Raw genomic sequence first — 19,958 nt, 5'->3', positions numbered from 1 at the left:
TGAGGTAGATAGTGACAAAGTATTCTTCTCTCATCCAGACAAAGACAAGAGCGTGAAATCTTTAGATTCTGTTCAACTATTATTATATTTGAATTTAATTCAATTTTATGTTAAATTTATTTCACTATATATTGATTTGTTGGTTTAATTGGTTTCTCTAATTTCTTATATGAGATGTAATATAATACTTACTTGTACATGTACTTTTTGTAATAAAAAAAATTCGAATTTGATTTCTCAAAAATAAATTTTCAAGTTTTGATAATTTCATGTTCATCAAAAATCTTTTATTTTTTTCTCAGTCAAAAATATACTAGAACTTTATCACTACAAGATGAAGATTAATTCAAAATAGCAAAAGCACTTTGCAGTGTCAAGAAACAGAAAAGAAACATAGAAAAATATAAAACAAAATACAACGCAACAAATAAAACTAGGAGTGAGCAACCAGTCAGTTGCAACCGTGCAACTGATCGGAACTGACACTGGCGGCCACAATCGGCTCGATTTTTCAGTGTTGGTTGTGGCGTCAGTTTTAACCGATGATGAAGGATGTCAATCGGCTCAGGCGCTAGTGACACTTCCTCCTCACCCGAGCCAGTCGAAAAACCAACGCATAAAATGAAATTCCCTTTGTACCCTCATTAATCCCCCCTTTTTGGTCCTTTCCCTCCCTAATTTTAACATTTTCCCCACAAATCAACTCCCTTTGAAACCCTAAAAACCTTTTTCCTTACCTTGATCATTTCGTTGTTGAGCCCTTACAACCGCTTATCGTCTCCAATGACACTCCTGCCAGTGCTGACGTCATCCTCTTCACCACGGTTCATATCTTGCTAACCAACCAAAACCAACTGCAATCGAAATAATCGATTTCAATTGATTGGTTTTTCTTCATGACCGATCGATTTCGGTCGATCATAAAAAAACCTCGATTTAGACGGTTTTAATTTCCCTCGAAACCAATTGACGCTCACCCCTAAATAAAATTACCACCACCAACAAGAACAGAAACACCACAAAGCCATAGCCTAAGCCCAAATTTTGTCATAGTAAGTATTTTATTTACAGTTTTGGATCGACTTATGCTTTTAACAACAATACACATCTCAATATTCTATTTGTCTTCTCTATTATTGATGATATTATTACTGTAAACTATTAATTTGATTAGAGTGAAACACTTGCCAAGCAAATTTATATTCTTATCAGACAGTAAATAACAAAATTAAATTTGTATTGTTGACCAATAAAATTGAAGTTGATTTGCAAAGCCTTCACATTTCATTCAGTTTTGAACCCTAAATTTGACCTTAAAACCTTTATAATGCAACGGGTATTTGGATCTCCTCTCATTTTATAAGAGTTTGTTTGTCAGAAACTTACGTAAAAGATTTTACATATATATATATTGAAAGAACATTTGTGTAGGAATTCGAGAAAATTGAGACTGCACGCGTCCCTGTCTAAAGCAGCTGATTGTTCAAAAGACTGCTAAAAGGAAGAGCCTGCATTGCCTCTTTCTCTGATGGGTTTCATAATCACGAGAACATTTTTACTTGTAGGAAATTGTGTTAATGCTGCCATCCATGGCAAATACCATTGGAATATCACTTCTTTCCGCCTGGCCACACGCGCCTCTTTCTTCACGAGATTTGTGGCATTTACATTTATTATGAACAATAGTAGGCACCAGCTAGCCCCAAGAACTTTGGTCCACCAAATTCTTCTTTTGTTTTGCAAGTATCATGGCAGAGGGGCGACATGGGGCTACCCCAAAGAATAAGTTACTTTAAAGCATGGTTAAAGCATTGATGTAGACCTAGCTCTCGCCTGAATCTAATAAAAGTATTTGTTATGAGGACAAGACATTTTAACAGTAGTGAAGCTACTTACTCCAATTCAGGATTAAACCACCACCAAAAGGAACAAGAAAATACCTAGTAATTGATAGAGACTCAGACTATGAGTTATATATGATCCTTTACATGCTAACAATGGAGTTTTTAAATTGCACAACATTTGAGTAACTATTATATAGCCATTCACATAATTTAATAATTTTTTTATAATTAAATGAATATGTGTCAATTATATAAGTTTTAATGAATGTATATAAATTAATTTTCATTCAAACTAAATCTAAAATTTTGCTTGCACTTTGTTTTATTATAAAAAGTATTTATATCCCGCAGTTTGCACTTTTTAATGTACACATATTATATGCCTATGATTCTTAAAAACTATCTTCACAATTTGGGTACTATAATTTTGTCTCAAAGCAGGTAGAATGAGTAGCTGCTGTGTCTATACTTAATGCATGTGATTGCAGAGGATATATAAGGTGAAAACAAAAAATCAACAATGTGGAGCCATGAAAGGTGAGTTTGGACAAATTTCCAATCTTTTTGTTTGCTTTTTCTTCCTGTCCAGTGGAATAACACACAGGGTTCTTTTTCTTCTTTAGTATAATGTTAAATGAAACACAGATGGATGCCAACTAGCTAGTACAAAGATGATTCCAAAAGAGAATAAATTTTCTCGGGCAGTCTGAAAAAGTATTCATAAACCAAATGAAGACTAGGAACGCTCTAGAGGCAAGATTCCACATATTGAAGGACTTATTCTGACACTGATAAAAATATATATAAGCAGACTTCCTTTATAATTGCACTTTCATCGGTAGTGATCATCACAGGTTGCAACATTTTGGCTCAATAATACATGGATTATATGGATTACATGGTCTAAAGCAAGAGTTGTATATGGTCGATTTACATGGATTTTTCTTATGCATGTCAAACCTGATGTCATAGGTATTATTCCATCTTTTTATAGTATGGTTTTAAGTCAATTTGGTACTTCTATTAGGCAATTAAAATCTGATAATGGACCTGAATTTAGACTGCTTGATTTTTCTACTCGATTAAAGGAATTGTACATCATTTGTCATGTATAGAAACACCACAGCCGAATGGTATAGTCGAAAGAAAGCATCAGCATCTGCTTGTGGTTGCCAGAGCATTGTTATTCTAGTCCTATTTACCTCTAAAATTCTAGGAAGACTCAGTGTTGTTAGTAGCCCATATCATAAATAGAATTCCAACTCCATTACTGTAAAAACCAAAAAAAAAAAAAACACCTTATGAAATATTATTTCACAAATCTCCTTCATATTCCCATTTCAAAGTATTTGGTTCTCTTTGGTTTGCTACCACACTTCCACATCATAAAAAAAAACACTTTGACCCAAGAGCTGTAAAATGTATTTTTTTAGGATATCTAACTCAAGGGCATCTCAATACTTTTAAAGACTTAAAATGCTTAAATATTTAAATGAGGTCCTTTTCCATTGAAAATGCAAGAAAAATTACCGTTAATTGGAGATCATTTAAAACATATTACGTTTATTGAAAATAAGAAAAATAATTGAAAATCATTAGCATTATGAGAATTAGGAAGTGATAAAACATAGAGATTTATTAAACACATAATTGAGAAAGTAAGAGAATATGTAATTTCATTAATTATTTTGACTTTTACATAAGTGAGAAGGTGAGATAAATAATTGAGAATTAATAGGAGGTAGGAAGTAAGAAAAATAAATATTTAATAGACACTTAATTTAAGATATATTTTATTAATTATTTTAATTTTTATATATCTTTAATATAATTAATTATATTATATAAAATTATGGGGCTTATGAAATTGTGGAGCCTGAAACAAGGGCTTTGGTGGCTTTATGCTAAAGCCAACCCTGATCCAACTAGTGTTAAGTGTGAAATCCCACCTTAAATAAGAGCGTAGGTTAAGATAAATCCTTAGGTGAGTGTGCAAGTCTCATGTTTTGAACATTTAAACTAGGTTTTAAACTTGTTTAATTCATATTTTGATGTTTTGAGGTGATTTATGAAGTACGGCATGAATTGGAGTCCAAATGGATTAGTTTTTAACTTGATTTTAGCTAGAAGAGAAAATCAATCGATACATGGTCTAAATGTATCAATAGATTTCATCTAGAAGAAAATCTATCGATATATGACCAAATTTATCAGTAGAAATTTTCTAGAAACTAAATGTATCGATACATTTCCAAATGTATCCATATATTTCGTCATTTTCAAAATAATAGAGGGTAAAAACGTATTTTACACCTTAACTTATAAATATGCCACAATTTTTTAGAGTTGGTAGCCCTTAGCCATTTTTGCAAGGTAAACCCTCAACTTTAGACTCTTTTAACCCATTTTTAGTCCAAATCTCCATTTTGATGATTTAATAGCTTAGCTTTGAGTTTTTATGGAAACTGTGACATTTTTAACTTTGAAATATTTGAATCTTTCCAACGCTAAAAATTTTGTTTATGTGCCCAGATTTTCTATTGATGGTTAAAAATCAAGGTTTTGTGATATTCCTAAGCATCTAGACTCACTTAAGGTAAGGATGAGGGATTTATGGATTTCCAAGCATCTATTATATTAGTAGTAGTAGGTTAAGTTGGAAAATTAGTTTTAGGTGAACCTGAAATAAAATTGCCTATAGTGATTATTATACGATTCTTAGACTAAGTATTGATTACAATAGTTGCAGGATGGTTGAAACTCCAAGAATTTCATTGGATTAGAGATTCGCATGTTGGTAGCAATTGAGTTTCCAAAAGTGAATGGGTGCACCTCTTTAAGTATGTTATACGATAAAGTTGGCATGATGTATCAACTAGTGTCTGTTGCATAATTTGAATGTTGTGATGAAATCGATAACTTTGATTGGTTGTGCACAAATGATTTTGACAAGGTTTTTGAATCTATTGTGTAAGTAAATATTTTATTACATATTAGTTTTCAACAAGGGGGCAAACCCTTTTAAATGATTTTATTTAAAGATCCCCAATTACTATAGCCTACAGGCGAATGTGCGTAACAAGACATCTCTTTGACTAATTGAATGTGGATAATATAATGCTAACAAGATGTGAGAAATGTGAATGTGGATGAGTAAGTCTTTGCCATTTCAAGATTCATGTGAATGCCATGATTTGCTATTTGTGCTTGATCTTAGTAGGATCTTGTATAAATTTTTAAATTGTCTGATATGTGAATTTAAGCCTAATGTGAGGATAAGAATACCACAGGGTCAAGATTGGAGAACGTGCCATTTTCTCCCCTTTATGAATCTCGGTATAGAGTAGGAATACCATAAGGTCAAGTTGGGTGAATGAACCACTTTTTCCTTCTTTAAGCCCAATGTAGGGCTGAGAATACCATAGGAATGAATTGGACAAAATTACCCATTCTCCTCTTGTCTTTGTTAATGGTATCAATTGACACCTTACTTGTATAACAAACATTGTGATGCCTATGATTGATGAGGTAACAATTATTACGCTTATGTGGAAATTATGATATTAATCATTATTGGATGATACATTCTTGTAATGAATGAATGATACTGAATATGTGAGTTTGGAAACTCTTTTTTGATTTCTCTTTGCAAATGTTTTGTAAGTTGAGCTTTATATATTATTGCTTGTTTATGCAATTTAAGTTTCAAATGCTTTTATGGAAATGTTGAAATGAGATTATTGCCATTGAAAGGATTCATTATATGATTATCATGTCTTTTTGCAAAGCATGGTTTACTGCAAAAACTCTCTCTTTTGGCTGGTTCCCTTCTTCATATCCATTCACGTAGTCTTTCTGATTCACTTATAATTTTTTCTTTTTTTTTTTACAGATCAATAGCTTGCTTAGTTAGGTGACTTATGGACTACTAAATTGACTTATTCATGGTAGGTGTGGTAGAGCCTTCTTTTTAGCCTTCTAATGTCGTTACACTCCGTAGTGTGTTGAGTTGTGTCTTGAACTATTTTTTTGATAATGACTTGATGTGTAAATAAATGTTGATTTACTTATACTTGTTTATACTTCTGTATATTATGTTGAGTCCTGAATATGAGTGCATGTGAATGATAAGATTATAGTGGATAAACCATAGCAGTATAGGTACAGGGTATGTGTTGGACCACAATTGTTATAACATTGTGAATATTTATCTGGAATGTGATGGAAACTACATTATACATTGAGAAGTTCCTTATTGTGGTGGCCTTGAGGAATTATTTGCATATTCTTAACTATGAATGGAAATGTATATGAATACAAAGGATGACTAGCCCATGTATTATTGGTTTTGGCTTGTTTAGGCCTAATGGACTATACCCACATAGGTCCATGCACTGATCATGATCTTTTTAAAAAATGGGATATGACAAAATGGGTATCAAAACTCTAGGTTGTATAAGTCTTAGGTTTTTCATGGTCGAGTCGCGCAGTATTGGAGTTGTCTGTGAGAATCTTATTTTTGCTTTGTGTTCTTGAGTACAAATTGGAAATGGAAAACTAGCATATGATTTCTTGTTTCTCTTCCAAGCTTAGTTCCAATTTATTGATGTCACTTGGCTATACATGTCTAGATATTAAGACCACTATGAATTGCTCTTGTCTAGGTATGATCATGCTACCTAGGACTCGAGCAACTTCTAAAGACGCAATAGAGTAGGAGACTCTAATAGATGTTATGGATAGACCACATATGCCCATTGCCATGGGTCATGGCAGACACGGTAAAATCATGAGTTCACTAAAGGTTGAGACACCTACTGATGATAATGTGGAGGATCAAGCTTCAAAGCTTGAGACAGGACTTCCAATTAGGGGTGTGAACCTTGAGCAGATAGCAACTAATATGCATGACTTAGGCCAGAATATGAGAGTTATTGTCCAGGAGATATTAGAGCAAAGACGTTAGGGTGAAGGATCGCCTATGTTCAAGCATCCCTTAGTTCACTACATCAGAATGACCATCAATAGTTTGACACTATAAGGGTAGTTTGAATATTTCTCTACTAGATTTCTTGAGGTTGAAACCTCAATTTTCCACGGGGTTTGATGTGTCAAAGAAGCCCTAAGCATTTCTAGATGGTATAGACAAGATCTTCACTATGATAGGATGTTTTAGTACTTGAGTCGTGCAGTTAATTGGGCCTTATTTAGAAGATGTGGCTCAAGAGTGGTATACATCTTTGCATAGGGGTAAGCCAATTGCTACTGCTCTACTTACTTAAGATTAGTTTAGTATTATATTTGTGGCTTTATTTTCAGCTCTCAATCTAGTGTTTCATTCTCTCTTAAAAGTCCTCTAAAAGGTTATTTTTGTAAGGCTTTGAAGTTAGGCCAAATTGGGTAAAGAAAGAAGTCAATTCCAATATGAATTTCCTCATCAGATTATGTGGGCCACGACTTACCTCTTCCAAAGCCGCGATCTTGATCCTTTAAATAGCAAAATCATAATTGCTCTAGGACTGCTACAGTTCACCAAATTTGATAAGATTTTTGACCCTTTTTCAGGCTGAACTGGGCAAAGTGGTAAAAATGAAAGTTGTATCTTTTTCTCTTAACTTTCTAATGGTTGCAGAATCATCTCATTTAGAGCTTTGTAGAGAGAGAGAGTTATGGCTGAAGTAACGAAACATGTGCAGTAGAAGTTTGCACCTTGAAATTACTCTCCTTCTTTCATTAAAATTCTTCCTTAATTAAGCATACAAAAGCACAAATAAATCAACAACAACCTATCTTAATCACATTAACACCAAATTAGTTATAAAATTAACTAAGATTAGATTGACTCACCTAAATTAGCTAATTTAAATTTATTTAAATAAAACTAACTAATTTCTATGCATTACAACGAGAACTACGCTAAATTATTATCAAAATTAAGCCCAAATAACTCTATATCATAGAGTTATCACTTATGCCTTTAATCATCAATCATAATTTATGTATTGTCCAACAATAAATCATTAAAATGCTACCAAATGTGTTTTTTGGTATCTCAAGGGCATTCTGCATCATGGGATCTTTCTCCATCGATATTCATCACTCACACTTCATGCATTCTTCGATGTTGATTGGGCTAGAAACAAAGATGATTGCACCTCCATAGATGCATATATTTTATTTCTCGGTAACAATTCGATCTCATGGAGCTTGTGGAAGCAACGTTCTATTGCATGTTCCTCAATAAAGGTTGAATATCGTGTTGTAGCTTCCACCATGATTGAGATATATTGAGGTCTATTTTTTTGGCTGAACTATCAATTCCATTCTCTCAATTACCGATAATGTATTGTGACAATATTGGTACTACATACTTGTGTGCCAATCCTATCTTTCAGTCTTGCATGAAACACATTGAAATTGATTTCCACTTTGTTCGAAAAAAGGTTCAACGTTAACAACTTCGAGTCTCCCATGTTGCGTTTACTAGTCAACTTGCAGACCTGCTCACTAAACCTCTTTCTCATCAACAATTTCTTCATTTATGTTCCAAGATTAGTGTTTTTGGTGGACCCACCATCTTGTGGGGCCATATCAGATAATCACAAATATTTATCCTATACTAATGGATTGTAATTTGTAATTTATTATTTGATTTATATTATCTTAATAGAAAGACATCCCTAGAATTAAGGGATTCAATTCCAATGTACTATGTGTATATCTACTGGTTTGAATTATTAATAAGATCAGTGAAATTCTATTCTCTACTCTATATAATATGTTTAAAATAATTTTTTAAATTTAATAACACTAGTGAAATTGATTATTGACACATTAGTATTGTTACAAAAAGAAAAATCTTCTATTCAGAATTTGACATGATATTATAAATATATATAAAGGATTCTCAATGATTTAGGAGAAAATCAAGCTAACAGTTTCGTGATCTAACAAACTCATACTAATGTAACTTATAATCTAGACAATTGTTATAATTATGTTAACACCCCTTTAAACTCAAGGTGGTATGATAAATATCAACTTGAGTTTAAAAACTAATTCTTGAATTGATTAGAAATATGAGCCCTTGTAAAGATCAACAGTTTAATTTGAAAAAGACACAAAAGTCAAATGAAAAGGCCCTTGAGTCACATGATTTCACTCAAAATGATAATTAAGCTTAATATGCTTGGTGTGCCCTGAAAAACGTCATTGTGAGCTATCTAGATAGCACTACGATTACCACAGCAAAAAATAGTCACAAAGAGTGGACAATACCAGTATCCACCAATAATTGACAAAGTCAAAGTTACTCTAAAGTAGCATCCCTAAGAGCACAACATTTACACTTAGTAATAGAACGAATAATTACAGTTTGTTTCTTGCTTCACCAAGAAATGATTGAATTGCTCAAAAAGAAACAATAACCACTGATTAAGTGACAATCTGTAGGCTCATTGTCCAATGAAGATAAGAATACTAAGATAAAACTAGAGAAAAGTGAGTAAAGCAATGAAGTACTTGAAAGAGTGTGCCTTTGATATAGCAGAGAATACACAAAAAAGCTAAAACATGAGATTAACAAGGATCAGCCATGAATTGGTTGACTAAATGAACAACATTAACAATATTAGGCCAACTCACTATGAGATAAACCAAACTCCCAACAAGTTGGCAATATAAAGTAAGATCAATATGAGGAGTATTGTCCATCAAAGTAAGTTTAGCATTACTTTTCAAAAGAGTGGAGACAATTTTGCTATTGATAATACTAGCTTGAGAAAGCAAGTTAGATGTAAGCTTGAAAAAGATAGTAACTATCAGAGCTAGGGGATACTTCAAGCCCCAAGAAAAAACTAAGAAAGTCAAGATCTTTCATTTTAAACTATTGACTAAAATACAACAGTAAATTTGGAATACAGGGCTTATCATCACCTATTATAACCATATCATCCACATAGAGAAGAAAAAGGACAACACCATGATAAGTGTGTTGAATAAATAATGTAAAATCATGAAAGCTAGAACTAAAACCAAACTGAGCAATTGTATAACTAAATTTTGAAAACCATGCTCTTGGCACTTGTTTCAAACCAAAAGACCAAGAATGATTAAATCAAGCCTTATAAAAGATAATAGATGATGAATTGACATTTTTGAACGAACATTGTAAGTGCTAAAGCTTTTCTCATACATAACCACACTTTTGAGCTCAATCTCTATTTCATAGATAGGAACTTACCTTTTTATTACATAGGATAAGATCCAAATTCATTAGTTTACTTGGGGTGATGGAGCATTATCACTCATACTTAAGCAAGTGTAATTTTATCACTATACTTTCTAATTTAATCAAGAAATGAAAAAAAAAATTACACTATTTTGTGAAATATTCTTTTATCATTAACTTTTGATCATTTTTAACTATATTATAAAGTATAATAGTAAAATTACACCCGTTTAAAGATGAATAATAAAGTTGAACCATCATCCAAAGTTGAGTAATAAATTTAAACCTTATCGTATAAATTTAAATCAAATTTAAAATTTATATTAAAAAATAATTTTAATTAAAGACTAATCACATTTAAAAAAAAATTAATGGCGATTCTTCAAAATTATCAAACTACATGTCCATTGAGCAAACAAACCCGTGATCTTAAAATCCAATTGCAATCAAAATTCCTTATGGAATAATCCAATCCCAAAACTTTCATTTTGCAATATTTATAACATAAAATGCAACAAAATCAAAAGTTTTTTTTATCTTAATCCTCATAAGAGTTAAAATAAATGACTATTTATAAGAATAAAATAAGATAAAAATAATTATTATGTAATTTGATTTATAAAATAAAATAAAAAGAGAATAAAATGATTGTTATGCAAGAATAGAATATTGTAGGAAGGACTTAATATATGTTTTTAAATTCTTGAGAGTTTTTTAATCATTGAAGTTAAAGAATATTGGATTTAGCCATTGCTAAATAAAATAATTGGAAGTCGAATATAAAGGGCCAGAGGAAAGCGCGGGTACCAAGACTTTTAAACTTTAGCGAAGGGCGAGCTGAAAAATGTGATGCTGAAAGCAATGCGCGGGAGTCACCGTTTCAGACAGTTACATTCCATCAGCAAACTCCAACCAAAGCCAAACCAGTATCCATCAAAGAAAGTACTAGCTCAGAAGAAACACAACTTCAACAACTACAACAAACCCCAACCAGTTGCTGACTGCGACATAAAGCAATGGAACCTGGCAATATCTACCCATATGCGCAATGCCCAGCTGGACTCAGCTCTCCGTGTCTTTAACTCAATGCCACGTCGAAGTGCTGTTTCTTACAATGCCATGATATCTGGGTACCTGATGAATGATAAGTTTGAGCTTGCAAGAAACTTGTTTGATGAAATGCCTGAAAGAGACTTGGTTTCCTGGAATGTAATGATCAGTGGGTGTGTAAGGAACAATAACCTTGCTGCTGCGAAGGAGTTGTTTGAACAAATGCCTGAAAGGGATGTTGTTTCGTGGAATGCTATGCTGTCTGGGTATGCGCAGAATGGTTGTGTTGACGAGGCAAGAAAAATTTTTGATAGAATGCCTAATAAGAATTCAATTTCCTGGAACGCTTTGCTTGCAACTTATGTGCAGAATGGGAGGATGGAAGAGGCTTGTAGGCTTTTTGAATCGAAGGCAGATTGGGATTTGGTTTCTTGGAATTGTTTGATGGGTGGGTTTGTGAAGACAAAGAGGTTCATTGATGCTAGAAGGATTTTTGATAGAATCCCTTTCCGAGATAAAATCTCTTGGAATACTATTATTACAGGTTATGCACAGAATGGTGAGATTGAAGAAGCTAGGAGATTGTTTTATGAGTCCCCAGTTCGCGATGTATTTACGTGGACAGCAATGGTGTCAGGATACGTGCAGAATGGAATGGTTGACAAGGCAAGGGAATTTTTTGAAGAAATGCCAGAAAAGAATGCTGTTTCATGGAATGCAATGATTGCAGGGTATGTGCAATGTAAGAGAATGGACATGGCTAGGAAATTGTTTGACGAAATGCCTTGCCAAAATGTCACTTCTTGGAATACAATGATCACAGGGTATGCTCAGAGTGGTGAGATAGCTCATGCTAGGGAATTGTTTGATCGGATGCCTCGGCGTGATCCTGTGTCTTGGGCAGCCATGATTGCAGGTTATGCTCAAAGTGGTTATGATGAGGAGGCTTTATGCCTTTTTGTAGAAATGAAAAGAGATGGAGAAAGGTTGAATAGGTCCTCATTTGCATGTGCGTTGAGCACATGTGCCCATATTGCTGCTTTAGAAATGGGGAAGCAGTTGCATGGGCGGCTGGTTAAGGCAGGATATGAAAGTGGGTCATTTGTGGGAAATGCACTTCTTTTAATGTACTGTAAGTGTGGAGGCATAGACGAAGCTTGCAGTGCATTTGAAGAAATAATGGAGAAGGACGTTGTCTCATGGAATACAATGATTGCCGGTTACGCAAGACATGGGTTTGGCAAAGAAGCTCTAAAGGTTTTTGAGTCAATGAAGGCAGCTTGTGTCAAACCAGATGATACCACTATGGTAATTATTGTTTTTGTATTTTGTTTGACCAACATTTAAACATAGTCAGGCCACATGTTATGAGCATTAAATCTGTTTTCTTTAAAAACATCATTCCAAGCATTCACGAAATAATTTCATCCTAGCAACTAAAATAGTATAATTAAATATATTCACATAGGCTATCCTTAGTGGTTGGACTTGATGTTCGGACAGATGAGAGTTAATATGGCTTTCCAAGTAATCGTTATATAAAAATCTCTGGACTTCAATAAATGTAACTATAGTCTTCCTCAGAACTGGAAGGGAAGTTTTAATCTGATGCAATCACTGTCTTCAATTTTCAATGGTAGCCTTCTTTGATAAAATTGGTGCAAATAGTCTACGAGAAGCAATTAAATAGCCTTCTTTGATAAAATTGGTCCCTAGTTTTTAACTTGTACAGTTTATTGTTTCAGGTTGGAGTATTGTCTGCTTGTAGTCATGCTGGCTTAGTGGATAGGGGCGGGGAATATTTCCACTGTATGAACCAGGATTATGGCATAAAAGCAAATTCGCGACATTATACTTGCATGGTTGATCTTCTTGGTCGAGCTGGCCGATTGGATGAGGCCTTGAAGTTGATCAGAAACATGCCTTTCGAACCAGATGCAGCAACATGGGGTGCTTTACTTGGTGCGAGCAGAATTCATAGCAATACCAAACTAGCTGAAATGGCTGCTCAGTTGATTTTTGAAATGGAACCTGAAAATGCAGGAATGTATGTTCTTCTCTCAAATTTATATGCAGCTTCAGGTAGATGGGCCGATGTTAGTAAGATGAGATTGAAAATGAGGGATACTGGTGTGAAGAAAGTGCCTGGGTGTAGTTGGCTTGAGGTACAGAACAAGATCCATACGTTTTCAGTTGGAGACTCATGCCACGCAGATAGGGATAAAATCTATGCCTACTTGGAAGAATTGGATTTAAAAATGAAGCAGGAGGGCTATGTTTCCTCAACAAATTTGATTTTACATGATGTAGATGACGAAGAGAAGGTGCACATGCTCAAGTATCACAGTGAAAAATTAGCTGTGGCATATGGTATTCTCTCTATTCCTGCTGGAAGACCAATACGTGTGATTAAAAACTTACGTGTTTGTGAAGACTGCCACAATGCCATCAAATACATATCAAAGATTGTCGGCCGATTGATTATCTTAAGGGATTCTAACCGCTTTCACCATTTTAGGGAGGGTTCATGTTCTTGTGGGGATTACTGGTGACTGGTGAGAGTTAAGAGACTGTTCTAAGCGGAAAAGCTAAGGATTGATACAGCTAATTTACATGTCTTTAATCAACAAATTTTTTCATATATACATATTTTTTGGATTCTTGTCAGATGCTTCCAAGTTCAGAAAGTTTGAGGTGGACAGTCCTGCTGCATCTGGAAGGAGTCTAGTTCCTTGAAGGCTTCATCAACGTATAGAAGTTCTGTAACTTTAAGATTATCATGATTTTTTTGATGGATTATGGTTGATTATTTGGAGCTAATGCTGGCCCATGATCAATAATGGGAAATTGAAGACACTAGTAAGAAGTTCATTTATTTGTGCATCCATCGCGGAAATGCCTGTTTTGTGTACTTGGCATGTGAGACAAGTTTGTGCCATGTTCTAGCTTGCTTTGAGTCTGAATAAGCTTGTTGATCAATTCATGATAGAATGAGGGAAAAGTGTTGGTCGATTTTTTAGTTGAACATTTGAATGGTTATCGTTTACAAAGCCTTTTGCATAATGCTGCACAAAGAAAACTTTTCGCAGGTATATTGATTTTTGATTTTGTAATATGAATCATGACTCCTCCTTTGTTAGCATTTAATCATTGAACTGCAATTTCTTCTCACAGGCCTTGGCCATGCAGGTTAATGTGGGATATATGACTTCATATTAAGAACAGGCTTTCAGTTTTCACATCCTTCATGTATAAACTGTCCGTTTGCTTTTCTCAAGCTTATGTTTTGGAGTCATGGCCAGAAGCAAGAGCAAGTTCAGGAAAATTCTGTGCAGATCTTAGAAGGGAGTTTGAGCTGCCACATGATTATGGGACAGAAAAGATAAAAACAATGCAAATTGATCAAATTGGTTGACAAGCACGGTTAGAGGAACTGAAGGTACTAATGATAGATCAAATTGTTTCCATGGTAAATGCTTGTGTATAAAGGAATTCTTGGTGCCATTGGTAGCTTATTGTATCTCATCCATATTATATTTTGCCTACTATTTTTCACATTTTTATCTTAATGCTTAATTATGTTTAGCAATCTAGTCAGCAATCAACTATGCAGCTGTTGCTTATTTGCATGACGAATACTAGAAATTATAGTTCAATGTCCAGGGAAAGGACTTTCCTGTTATGAGGAAAAGAAAAGACCTCTTAACTACCTCTATATCTAAGTCATCAAGTCGAACTCTTCGTATATCACAGGATGAAAGTAATCCACGAACCCTGTCACTCATTTCAGATTACTTTCATTGCTATCTGTATGAAATAGTTATTCCATGTGAAGCAACACTTCACTTGTTTTAGTTGTTTTATGTGAAATATAGTTTCACTTGTAATGGTTGCACTCATTATTCTCTATACAATGTTACACAATAAAATAAATTTTTTAAATAATAAGTATTAACCAAAATCAACTATCTACATTTTGCCCCTTATATAAAAATTATTTCTTAAAAATAATTCTTATGTATTAGTTTAGAGTGTAAAGGTTTTATTTTATACTATAATATATCGTACTATACCACTTCAAGTAGTAACACCTCAAGCAATTTCACCCTAGATAGTAACACATTAGCTAGTAATACTTTAAGTAGTAACATGTTACTATCGTGTGTAATATTTAATTGATCATATAACAATATATTTTTCATAAAATAAGATTCTTAAAATACAAATTGGAAAAGAAAAGTTAATCTTTTTTCATAAAAACTTAATTCTATATGCCCTATAAATATAAAGCTACTATGAACAATTTGCTTCGTTCAAATTTCAAACAAAACAAAGTTCAAAACAAGATCTATTCTTTTACAAATCTTTTTAAACAAGTTTTTTCTTCCTCTTTTTATAATTTTGTGTTCTATCTCCCTCTTTTTTTTTGTATTTTTATTGCTTTTCAAAAAAATTGAATTTCTTTTGCTTGTTGCCTTTGCATGAAATTTTTTTTAAAACTGAAATATGAGCAAAGAAAATTTTTCATGCATGAGATGAGGCTTTTTGATTGAAAGAGAATTTTTTTTTTTTATGTATAAAAATGTGTGTGTGTTTATGTTCAAACAAACAAATAAATTGTTTGATTTTTGATATAGTTATTAGACAAATGAAGCTAGGTATATTATCTACTTATTGGATATAGTTAAGACTCTTATGAAATTGGGTTATTATAGCAAGGCTTTAGATCATGAATGATGTATAAATCTGAATTGTGTAGAGTAGTTTAAAACTTTTTTCCTCTAATCACACTTGTCTCATGGATATCCTAAACACAAAAGTAATGTTTATCAATTAAAAGCTATTAAGAAAACATTTACATCAGTCGCTTTTGATGGGAACCTTTAACGCGTCAGAGAAAGACACAAAGAGAAACACTAGGATGAAAGAAACAAAGAAGGGATAGCTAAATCTCCTTACATGTCAGCTTTTATTTGTAGGCAAACTTTAGTGAAAGAAGCAAATAAACGCTGGCTTACAAACAATAAGATTTTTGAGTATATCTCAAAGGGCATATATATATATATATATATATAAGGGGCTATTCTAGTGTTAAAGCTTGCAGCATGCTGTGAGCTTTTGGTTTTAGAGCTCACGACACATTTTTACTTTAGAGCTTTTCCATTGTTACAAATTCCTGAGTAAAAACTGATGGAATTATTGCAGTAGAAGTAGTGGCTAGTGTAGTTGCAACAGTAGAGTTGGTTGGATTGGGGTTTGTAGCAACAACTACATTGGTTGCATTTTCTCCATTTCTTTCATTCCCTTCAGTGTTTATAAGTAGAGGAGTGACTCCGTCAAGTGCACCTAGACTTGGTAATTTTGGATATGAAACGAGACAACACAAGGTTAAACAGGTTTAGGTTTAACCTTAACATGTTTCGTGTCTAATTGTATCTAGCATGTTTAAGACACGAAAATTTTTGTATCTTAACATGTTAAACACGAATAACTCGTTTAAACACGGTTAATTAATCGTGTTAGTCATGTTATTGTATTTAAACGTATAAACGTGTTCAATCATGTTATCGTGTTTAAACGTGTATATGTGACACATTTATCAACTTGTTAAAAATTAAATATTATTTTAGCCTTACTTAAATAATTTTAAATAATTATTTTAATAAGTTTTTTAAAATTTTATAAAAATAATAATGTAATTATGCCATGCCCAATCCCTAATTTTGAACTTTTTTTTTGTTATATTTGATATTATTATTTTGTTTTATTATAATTATTTTTATAATTATTGATTTTAAATTTAAATAATAAAATTATATTTAATTGTAAATATTTTTATTTAATCGTGTTAAACGTGTTAATCACGTTATTAATCGTGTTGTGTTGTATATTGACACGTTTAACAAACGTGTTAATCATGTCATTTCATATTAAACAGTTATGAAACATATATGTATACGTGTTTTAGATTTAAGACGCGAAAATTATTCGTGTCATATTTGTATTTAATCTTAACATGTTTCGTATCTAATCGTATCTAACACGTTTAAGATACGAAAACACGAATTGTCAAGTCTAAGTACACCCTCATTACGGTGCACAAGTTGGGTTCGGAAAATGGTGGCAGTAAAGGACATGAATTGGGATATAGTCTCCATCATTCGCTTATTATTGTCCTCCAATGTTTGTAACCTCTCTTAAGAAAATTGGATTATTCTCATCTGATCTTGAATGTAGAAGGGGACAAGTGCATCTTGGTTGCTAATGGAACTCTTCATCTTTTCAAGTAACACAATATTGTAGCAATAAAAGTCTTACTTTATGCAATCACTCCTCCCTAGTGGAATCACAAAAATATAAAAAGAGTTCTTGTGATAAGAAAAGGAAGCATTGCAACCAAGTAAAGGATATACCGGAGGCAACAGAAAGGAAGATCAGAGCAGTTCTAGAAGTACTGAATGTTGTGGTAGGTGGAAGAGAACAAGAAGAGAATAGGTAAAAAAATGTGTAAGAGGGCTAGAGAGAAAAGCTATGCATGAGAATAAGGTAGTTCTTAAAAAGTCCATTAAATGAATTGTGAAAGTCATATATATAGTATCAAAAATGGCAATTACTCAAGAATGGGTTTTATTACACGTAATGAATAGCAACCTCAATATTGGGTGACTGTTGCTAAGTTTTTAACATTGAGTAACAATAAGAAATCTATTATGTGACTATTAAAATAATAGATTTTATGATCATTAATGACATAATGAGATTTATTCTTGAGTACAGAATAAATGGAAGAGATATACAGGAAAAGCTGTATAGAACAACTTAAAGGAAAAAAGTATACATGAACAAATACGAGAGAAAAAGGTAATAAGGAGAAACACATGTACTTCAGAAAAAAATTAATAAAAGATCTCTTTAACTACCTCCATATCTAAACCATCAAATCAAACTCTTTAAAATATCTTAAGATGAAAGTAACCTGCGAACTTTGTCATTCATTCCAAGTTACTTTCACTGCTATTCGTTTGAAGTGATTATTCCATATAAAGTAGTGCTTCGCTTATTTTAATTGTTTCGTTTGAAGTAGTGCTTCGCTTGTTCTAGTTGTTTTGCATGAAGTATAGCTTCGCTAGTAATGGTTGTTCTCATTATTCTCTATACATGTTATGCAGTAAAATAATTCTTTAGAAAATAAATATTAACCAAAATCGACTATCTATAAGTAGAGAAGTTTTTGAATCACAAATTGTTGTAGCCTCTTGATTTCAACATCAAAAGCACAAACGAAAAATAATCTTCTACTAAATAGCTACGATAATTTATATTAAATAAGCAAAGTATGATATTGTTTGAGGAAAAAATTTTAATTTTTCACTATGTTGTATAATTCGATTGCATGACCTTTCTCGACAATGGTATAATTGTATGTTGATTTCGTACATATAAGAATTTTTAAAACTATTTTCAAATTTGTACAACTTAGTTTCTTCTTTTGATTCAATGGTTTTCTTGCATGTTTGGTCACCAAATTCATATATTAATTGCATGAATATGTTGGTATCATGTAGAAGTAAGTTTGGATTGAATTTTGTTGATTTTAATTGCATCTTGTTAATTCAAAATTTTTAAAAACACATGCTCGAAATCGTGTAAGCAAGGATAACCAAACCTAAGCTTCCATGAATAAGGCATAAGCCCAAAGGATGTGTCTAAGAGCTAGCTAACATCTCATTATTGTAACATCAAAGAAAAATGATTAAATTATGCAATTAATCTTTGCATTTTGGTAAAGTGATTGATTTAATCCCTATACGATAATTTGTAAAATTTAAATTTCTATATTTTTTAAAATTGACAATATTAATCCAATTGTTAATAGCATTAAAATTTTTCTATTATTTATACTAACATAATATTTTCTTATTGATCTGACATTAAATATAATCATCTATTAATGATGACGTGGTATTTTTTTTTCTATTTCACAACATTCTTTTCACTACTTTAAATTATGAAATACAGAAATTCATTAACTCACATTAGATAATTTCATGTCCATACTTATAAAATCTATGGTAGTACTTAATCACATCATATCGACACTACTATTACATCATTAGTAAAATGTCACATCATTATTGTCATCTCATTAAATTTAATATCATATCAATAAGAAAATGCCACGTCAACACAACCAAACATTAATATAGATAATAGAAAATTTTTAACACATTGGACTAGCGATACTACTTTTGAAAAGTCCAAAGATTCAATTTTAACAAATTATTGTATAAAAACTAAATCTACCATTTTGACTAGGGACAAGTACTAATTACACAATTTGACTAAGAAAAATAAACCTATATTAATAGTTAAAATTAACTTTGTCTGTAAATTTAAACATTCAAGCTTTTAACTCAATAATAATTACATATATCTCTTATTTAACTAAAATCCCTGCCTCGAAATCAAAAAAGGCAAATGCAAATTAAAAATTAATACTTAAAAACTACATACTCCAAGATAAACACACCCTTTGTCCTAGAGTATGGGATTCCTTTAAAGTTTTTATCCAGAGAGAATTTGTCTTATAAGGCATTATAGATAGATAGAGTGGTTTTTTGTTCAAAGAAAAGATGCCTACAGGCATTTTAATGATCATTTAACAATGCATTGACTGGTAATCGGACGAAAGAGAGAGAGGAAGGAATGATTTATGAACAAAGTTGCAGGCAACGATGCTTTTTTACATTGAAAATACACAGCTAATAACTTGGTCCTTCCAATGGATTCAAGATTCTATTAAGGGAGAGACAAGCCTCCCTGTGAGATGAATC

At 32.4% G+C, this 19,958-nt stretch overlaps 1 protein-coding gene across 3 annotated transcripts; it reads left to right on the top strand.

The window, feature by feature from the left end:
- The first annotated feature begins 10,842 nt into the window (after positions 1-10,842).
- On the top strand, positions 10,843-14,866 carry LOC110422548 (Tetratricopeptide repeat (TPR)-like superfamily protein). 3 transcript variants are annotated; one of them, XM_021436508.2, is made up of 4 exons: positions 10,843-12,432; positions 12,870-13,679; positions 13,793-14,213; positions 14,299-14,866. In XM_021436508.2, the coding sequence occupies exons 1-2, from the start codon at positions 10,924-10,926 to the stop codon at positions 13,674-13,676; spliced, it is 2,316 nt and encodes a 771-aa protein (XP_021292183.1). In that variant the 5' UTR covers positions 10,843-10,923; the 3' UTR covers positions 13,677-13,679; positions 13,793-14,213; positions 14,299-14,866. The 3 variants fall into 3 exon arrangements, with proteins under 3 accessions (XP_021292183.1, XP_021292182.1, XP_021292181.1); XM_021436507.2 differs by having other exon boundaries at positions 12,870-13,685; XM_021436506.1 differs by having other exon boundaries at positions 12,870-14,213.
- Positions 14,867-19,958: the final 5,092 nt, after the last annotated feature.

This window comes from Theobroma umbraticum, unplaced genomic scaffold, assembly GCF_002168275.2.
Source record: "Theobroma umbraticum cultivar Fairchild unplaced genomic scaffold, ASM216827v3 scaffold_146.0, whole genome shotgun sequence".
In the NCBI taxonomy this organism is placed as follows: Eukaryota; Viridiplantae; Streptophyta; class Magnoliopsida; order Malvales; family Malvaceae; genus Theobroma; species Theobroma umbraticum.
The sequence above is the reverse complement of the archived record's forward strand: the minus strand, read 5'-3'. Positions and strand labels throughout refer to the sequence as shown.

Excerpts from the sequence above, each read along its gene's own strand:
- LOC110422548 (XM_021436508.2), top strand. The coding sequence starts at position 10,924 with ATGCTGAAAGCAATGCGCGGGAGTCACCGTTTCAGACAGTTACATTCC. Across the intron at positions 12,433-12,869 it reads AACCAGATGATACCACTATG|GTTGGAGTATTGTCTGCTTG; the intron begins GTAATTATTGTT and ends TTATTGTTTCAG.